This window comes from Anarrhichthys ocellatus, unplaced genomic scaffold (genome assembly GCF_004355925.1).
Source record: "Anarrhichthys ocellatus isolate YVR2014 unplaced genomic scaffold, GSC_Weel_1.0 scaffold32, whole genome shotgun sequence".
In the NCBI taxonomy this organism is placed as follows: Eukaryota; Metazoa; Chordata; class Actinopteri; order Perciformes; family Anarhichadidae; genus Anarrhichthys; species Anarrhichthys ocellatus.
This window is the reverse complement of record NW_022280062.1, coordinates 4164828-4172210: the sequence shown is the minus strand read 5'-3', so window position 1 is coordinate 4172210 and position 7383 is coordinate 4164828. Positions and strand designations below refer to the sequence as shown.

General features: G+C 40.9%; 3 protein-coding genes across 3 annotated transcripts in view; 2 read left to right on the top strand and 1 right to left on the bottom strand.

Moving 5' to 3' along the window:
- rheb (Ras homolog, mTORC1 binding) overlaps nt 1-385 on the top strand; it is a 5266-nt gene extending 4881 nt beyond the window's left edge. Inside the window, exon 8 of the mRNA XM_031865462.1 lies at nt 64-385. Coding sequence (XP_031721322.1) covers nt 64-156 — 93 coding nt within the window. The 3' untranslated portion in view covers nt 157-385. The remainder of the gene's footprint in view (nt 1-63) is intronic.
- Nucleotides 386-1451: 1066 nt separating this feature from the next.
- ly97.3 (lymphocyte antigen 97, tandem duplicate 3) lies at nt 1452-2922 on the bottom strand. Its single transcript, XM_031865463.1, has 4 exons — nt 2857-2922; nt 2500-2569; nt 2013-2135; nt 1452-1669 (listed from the first exon to the last, which is right to left on the bottom strand). Exons 2-4 carry the CDS (start codon nt 2546-2548, stop codon nt 1563-1565), a joined length of 279 nt encoding a protein of 92 aa, XP_031721323.1. The 5' UTR covers nt 2549-2569; nt 2857-2922; the 3' UTR covers nt 1452-1562.
- A 1427-nt stretch (nt 2923-4349) lies between these two features.
- LOC116393270 (gamma-crystallin N-A) lies at nt 4350-6204 on the top strand. Its single transcript, XM_031865445.1, has 4 exons — nt 4350-4403; nt 4622-4870; nt 5321-5466; nt 5871-6204. Exons 1-4 carry the CDS (start codon nt 4383-4385, stop codon nt 6004-6006), a joined length of 552 nt encoding a protein of 183 aa, XP_031721305.1. The 5' UTR covers nt 4350-4382; the 3' UTR covers nt 6007-6204.
- Nucleotides 6205-7383: the final 1179 nt, after the last annotated feature.

Below are 7383 nucleotides of genomic sequence, written 5' to 3'. Positions count from 1 at the left end.
TGTGTGTGTGTGTGTGTGTGTGTGTGTGTGTGTGTGTGTGTGTGTGTGTGTTCGTGCTTTCAGACAGCCGTGGAAGTTTTCCGCAGGATGATCCTGGAGGCAGAGAAGATGGACGGTGGCGTGCAGCCAGGAAAAACGTCCTGCTCCATGATGTAGAGCCGCCCAATCAACACACAGGACACTGCACTGGGATATCCCGTTACTTGAAGGCTAGCTGCCAGTTCTCCTCCACCTCAGCTGACTCCACCCCTCCAGGGTCTTAAATATCCAATACTGTCTATTTATGGCTCTGATTCCACTGTTATTTATCAGTAATTCCTATTCCCTTTTGTCATCCTCATTTTTCTTTGTGTGTTTGATTTTAAAAAAAAAAAAAAAAAAAAAAGGATGAGTGGCGGTCTTCTATTTCCCACAATCCACCCCTCCTCCATCTCTGTGCTCGGCTCCGATGCAAAACACAGAACTTGGGTGTATCAGAAACAAATGTTTTCCTGTGCTCGGTTATAACGACTACTGTAACTAAGGTCAGAGATAGTAATGGCTTGATGCATCTTAGCTTCTCATTACGCAGCTTCCATATAGGCAACGAGTCCTTCTCTGTTTTAAACAACAAGAGATAAGAGAAATGTCATGTCTGCCATGCATACGCTCTGAAAATGGATACGTTATCGCAGACGTTTCTTCTGATGCATCACCAGCTGTTTGGTCCCTCTAATATATTCAGCTCTTTTTCTACTTAATCTCCACGCAGTACCCACTTCTCCGTCCCTCAGTTTTCATAGCGGTTACTGTCAGCCCAAAAAAATCTGCATCCATTTTCTAATGTTGAAAATGTTGTACAAATGTTTTTGATTGTAATCATTAAAGCAAAAAGTGGTTATGTAAAGCAGGGTTGAGTGTGGTTTTTTCACTGGCTGATGGGTAAGATTTTTGTCACCCAGGAGGCAAAGCAAGTTTATTTCGTTACCTTTGAAATATAATTAAAATTGCTTAACAGAAGGGATAAAGTCAATGAAAAGACTAATAAATACAGCAGATGCACAACCTTATAAGGATAAAATACACTGAGTATGTTACTGGTTATGTTAGAGGTACTTGCGCAACAATCAGGATTTTAGCAATATTAAAATCTGGATCTGGCGACAGTTTGCTCACTGTTATTCAAATCTGATCAAACTTTAATCAATATTAAAAGTAAGGAATGAGGTCAAAGGTCAGTACAAAGTCCTGAGAACTTGCAGTAGCAGCATGTGCTCTGAATGAGCTGAAGTTGTCTGAGTACCTTTTTGTTTTGGACGCTAAAGAAAAGACCATTACAACAACCCAACCTGCTGAAAATGAAACTCTTGCCTGAACGTGGATCCTCTTAACTCCTGGTGTTTTTTTAGTACGCTACTTGATGTGGCTGTCAAAAAGAAACCTTCCGAAGAGATAAGAATGAGAACAGTCCCTCACTCTTTGTCAAACTGCTTTTATTCGTCAAAGGAAAGGATTGACAGCAAATTTAGCTTTGAATTCACACATGCGTATGCGCCTCAAATATACTCCAATTCATTGCCATTTTAGAAGGTGTTGCACATGTCTTCTGTACAGCACTTGATGTCGATGTAAGCATTCATCCTCAGCATTATGCACTCTGACAGAGCCATGCATTTCTGCTTTTGGCCATCTAGGAAAGGATAAAAAAAAAAGGAAAAGGATTTAAGAAAAGTAGAGTCAGTATTTGACATATTGACATGATTCACAAACGGTTTTAATTTTTTGACACGAAGCTGACTTTCTACTAAATGTTACGATGCCTGGTACTGTTTCGAGGTCTCAAGCTATTTTTTTTTCTTTACACATTTTTCAGGCCGTGACCTTAGTTTTGGTCCCATGCATGCACACGTTTTTATTCAATGAACTTCTCCTGTTACTTGACTATAATTTACAGCAAAGATAATATTCATATTTGCGTGTGGTAATCAGTGTTTGTTAGTGATAGAATAGCTTGAGTATGTAGAGAAACTCACATGGTGCACTGAGGAATTGGACAGCAGCGCAGACATTCTTCTCTGGCTTGCAGGTCTCGACAGTGAGCTCACAGGTTCCTCCAGCTTCTTTGGAGATACACCGGTGGCAGTTCAGGGCTTCACCTGAAAAAACACAAAAAAAAGACATTAAAGCAGTCATTGTGTTTCTGCCTCTGTGGCCTGATCATAGTGTGTTTTCTGTCGGAATCTCTCCAGGAACTATTGCAAATTATTAGTCAGATTTAATCTATTTAGGTGTTAGAGGTCTGCATGAAGCCACATACGATCATGCTGTGCTCACACAGATGAATTTCTTAGAAAAGATTCCCAGAATCTGCTGCAAAATGAAGAGCATGTCTTCGATTGCCGGAGAAGTCTGCTGATATTGTGTTCCTCTACAGTAAAGACGAAAAGAGGAAGCAGACGTCCCCGTTGCACAGCAGCAAAGGTTGTGTTCATTCAGTGGAGAATCAGTGACATGACTCACCAGCTGCAAACAGCAGGGTGACAGCTAAAGCTAAGACCAACAACTTCATCGTTCTGTCATACACTGCAGCCTATGAGAGACAAAGCACAGATTTGATTATATACCATACACAACGCACAATACTTCCAGCACTACAGATTCCATGGCGTGAAACTGTGAGACTCTTGAGTCTACTTTTAGATGTGATTATCTCATGATTTTTATCATAAAATACTATTTTATGCATGCACAGTAATATTGATATCTGCAAAAAAAGTCTAACTAATATTGATTTGAAATTCATTGTTAATAAAACATATTTTAAAAAAGAATGGAAGGTTGGAGTTACAAATTAAATATTGTTTCATGTGTTCATACCTTGCTGGTTAGTCTGTCTCCGTTTCTGCCAGTGACTGAGATGTGTTCACCTTTCCTTCCCTCTTTTTATACCCGTTCATACTTTGAGCCGTCATGGTAACGTCCCGCTAAGTGGTGTTTCTCTGATAAGTCTATTATGCTCAGCTCCTCACTCGCCCTGGGTACACTGTGTTCAGAGGTTGCAATACTCAGATTCCTGCATTATGCAAGAGCTGGCCACCCTTTGTCCACAATACAGTATATACGTAATTGATGAGGCTTTTGCAGATATTAATATATGTGTTTGTCACTGACTCAGATAAAGATTTATATTAGCTGGATTTAAAACCTTAAAAGGATATTAATGAAAGGTACAGTATGTTTGCTTCAGGTGGAGTACGTCTATGACCGATAAGGTGTAATACCTTTATCTCAGTGCTCTTTGACTAACCTTGGCTCAAGACTCATGAATTGACTCGTAAACAAAGCCTGAATTGACTTGAACTAGCACAAACTAATGAAAGAGACTGAAAGACTGGAACTCTCTCCCTCAGCTGTCATACACATAAAGTAAATTTAGCACAAAAAGAACAACATACTTCCTTTAGTGCAGAAAACAAATGTACCTCGATTCGATTTTACTGAAGTCCAATTCCATTCTCTTAAATCTACACACCTAAGACAAATGTTTTACACTATACGTGTTGCTTTGTTTGACTGCGCTGTAGTGTAAATGCAAAAGCTTGTTGTACTTTCTTCAAGTTTCAAATTGTGTGTTTTATGTACATTCTATGCCCCTAGAGAGTGAGAGAGATAGGGGGTGCTGAAGTATATTATAAAAAGGGTTGTATCTGTTTTGTATCCTGCTCCACCTGCCTAGCCTTAAAACTGGTGGTCTTTGATGTTGCAACTGAGGGGAATTTCCATTGGGTCAAGGTCTAAGAAGATCCAGGGATCTCATCTGGATCAGCATCAGAGAAACTACAACTGAGAGTGATCCGTAAAGAAAATCTGGAAGGAAATCTGCTTTGGAGTAGGACATCTGTGCTGCTCTGCTAATCCTGGAGCCATCAAAACTCAAACATGGACTGGGAACACACCTTGTTTATTCAACATTTTCCCAGTTACTTGCCCAGCTTATCAGAAGACAGATTTCTTGTTTGCACTGGGTCATACATGTCCTTTCACCTCTGCTTGAACTTTCCATTTCTGTTTATTTGCCTGTCTTGCCTCCCCTTGTCTGGACACCACCACTATATTATTCCGCAACCCCCAACTCAGTGCAACATCACTCCCAAAGCCCACTCATAGCAAAATCTCTCTCCCCTCTATTGTTTTGCACCCCCTCGAGCCAAACTCCAAAATCAGCATTGGCACATGTAAGGGAAAGTGTCCATGTGGCAGAATGTCTAAACCCCCCATTGTTGTGCTTTTGTTGCCTCTGCCTCGCGATACCGCCACCCTCTCTATTGGCCATATATATCTGGGCGTCCACATTTTTCAACTCTTAGACTGTGCGACTAGTTTGGAACAGCTAACAGTGGAAAATGTCTCAGTACTCAGGAAAGGTGAGTACCACAACAAGGGTTGGGCCTTCCCAAACTTCATCCTGTGAAACCCAAGCAAATGTCAGCCTCAAAGGCATTAATGTGGCTGACTGGTCCAACTTTTAACAATGTTGATTGGCATCTTTCTGACTATTTGCAGCATTTTCCATACAAGTATTTGTTAGTAGGAAAGTATTTGAATCTTTATTGTTGTGGCAAACCCCCCCCCAAAAAAACAGATCGTGTTCTATGAGGGAAAATGTTTCACTGGGAGGAAACTGGAGATCTGCAGCGACTGTGACAACTTCCAGGACCGTGGCTTCATGAACAGGGTAAACTCTGTCCGTGTGGAGAGCGGGGCCTACATCTGCTTTGACCACCCAGACTTCAAGGGCCAACAGTACATTCTGGAGCATGGAGAGTACCCCGAATTCCAGCGCTGGAATGCCCATAACGATCACATGGGCTCCTGCAGGCCAATCAGGATGGTAAGAGTGTTTGTGTGAGAGAGAGAGACCTTAGGGACAGACAAATATTTGGCTGTTAAAAAAGAAGAAGAAAAGAAGCCTGGCGGATTGGCATATTTGTGAGCTCATTTGTTCACATCTGTTTTTTCAGATAAATCAAAGAATCATTCTTTTAGTTTGTAATAATGCACAAATTGCTCTTGCAGTGCAGAGGCATATTAACAGCTTAAGGGATTTAACAGCTCATACTGATAAGATTAGCTGAAAGAAAATCACTAAAAGCACTTGAGACATACTTTGTCGACTGAGGGCTATACATATCGCCCTCTATGAACATTTTACCTTGAGATTTCAATAGGCACAACTTTCAGTGCACTCAATACAGTGCCTGTATAGAAGACCTTGGCAATGAGTTGAAGGCGAACATGTTCACTGTAACTCAGCGAGAGGATTTGTCATTATCCTCCCCAGCATGGAGAGCACTACAGGATGGAGCTGTTCGAGGGAGACAAATTCTCAGGCCAGTGTGTGGAGCTGTGCGACGACTGTCCGTTCCTGCAAGCACGAGGCCTGACCAAGAGCTGCATCAACTCCATCAAGGTTTATGGAGATGGAGCGTAAGTATCTCTGCAGCAGGGGGACATTTAGTTACATTTGATCTGCTTAGGGCACAAAAGCAACAACATGTGTTAGAATGTTCTAGTTTAATTTTGATTGAAATTGATTGAACTATATGTCTACATTTTTAAAGAGTCAGTTCACCCAAAACGTATTTTTCCTTTTTTTGGGAATTGAAGCCTTTATTGTCTGAAGACTGTAGACAGAACAGGAGACATTAGAGGAGAAAGAGAGGGGATAACATGCATCCACTTGTAGTCTTTTTGTTTGCTTGTTGAAGACTTGACATAGATGTCCATGTGTAAGATATTGGCCTTCATCACAATACAATATAGAAGAATAATGTAATGATAATGTTGTTTGCCGTGTTGTTTTAATGTTATCCATTTATTTTCCCAAACAGCTGGGTGCTGTATGACGAGCCTAACTACCGCGGCCGCATGTACATCGTGGAGAGAGGAAACTACTGCACCCACGTGGAGTGGCAGGCGGAGAACCCCAACATCCAGTCTATTCGCAGGGTGGCAAACTATTTCTAAACCATCTCACTGTCACAGGCAATGTGCCAGCAGAGATGAAGTCATCCACCGAGGAACAACACACCACACTGTCAAGTCATCTGACGCTGACTCTGTGGGGCTATAACATAATAAAAGATAAAGCACATGTTTCACAATGCTTGTTGTTTTATTTTTGTATGGAATACTTCAAAAGGCTGAAATAAAGTAGTGATCCTACAAAACCTTCAATCTTATTTTTTTTTCATCCTTTTATGCTCACTCAGTGTGGAACTCTAAACTTAACAACCACATTGCATTGTAGAAACAGCTCCAGGCTATGATTCAGGTTATTGCTGTCTCTTATACGCCATAACTACGAAACCTTTCCCTCATACTAATGGATCCATTACCAAGTTACATGATATACTCTGGTATTTTTTTAAATATCATTTTTTGGGAAATAAAACTTACAACGAAAGAAGAAAACAGTCACTCAGCCATCATACAAGTGAATGTCTGACAGTCAGCAGTGTCCTCCCTACATACACAGTGTAAAAAGAGAGGCACTTCACATAGGTTGGAGCAGTATCCACACATGCCCCGAGAGCTCTGCTACCACCTAGTGTCATTCATCTATTTTTACTGTGAAGTCGTGACGTTCACCTCAGGGTTTTCAAAGTGATCACAATGGGGGATTTTCAACAGCAGTGACACAAACACATGAAAAACATGTGGATTTGTTGGGCGGATTCTTTCTTGAATAACAAAAGAAAACCAAAGACCAGAAACACTAATTCTGAATAATGTATCAGTGAATGTTGTCCATTCAGGATCTATCCATCTGTATTCAGTTTCTCCATCAAGCTTTTATGATATCATGCACACAACATGTATTTAATGTTGTATTTGACGGCTTTTTACAACATTATTAGCTCATACGTTCATGTTTTTTTATGCACCACTGCATCATTTCCACCCCGGTGCTCTCATTCTTTTAGGAATGTCACACCGTGGCTGTGCCCCGTGGACCTTTAATGAGCACTCATGTGCTTTCTCTTCAAACTGTCATGACAACAGAACACCTATCTTTACAAGGTTTCGCTCTTGGCCTCTATCAAGTTACGGGGTCAATATAGGATAGCTTAATGAGGACATGCTTGGTCTTGAGTTACACTCAGTGGCACTAGTTTGAGGGCGATTACCTATAGCTAACCTCGTTCCTGGGCCATTTGCTGCATGAATTGTCTGGGTGTCACTAGCATGCCATTAGTCTGAATGTCAAAGACGAGAAAGAGAGAGGGAAACTGTGAGCAAAGCTTAATGACATTTTAACAATGTCATTGCTGGGATTTATTATGTTACACTAAGGATTTCCGTTTTGAAAGAGCATTTGAATGCTAAACAAAGGAAACTATA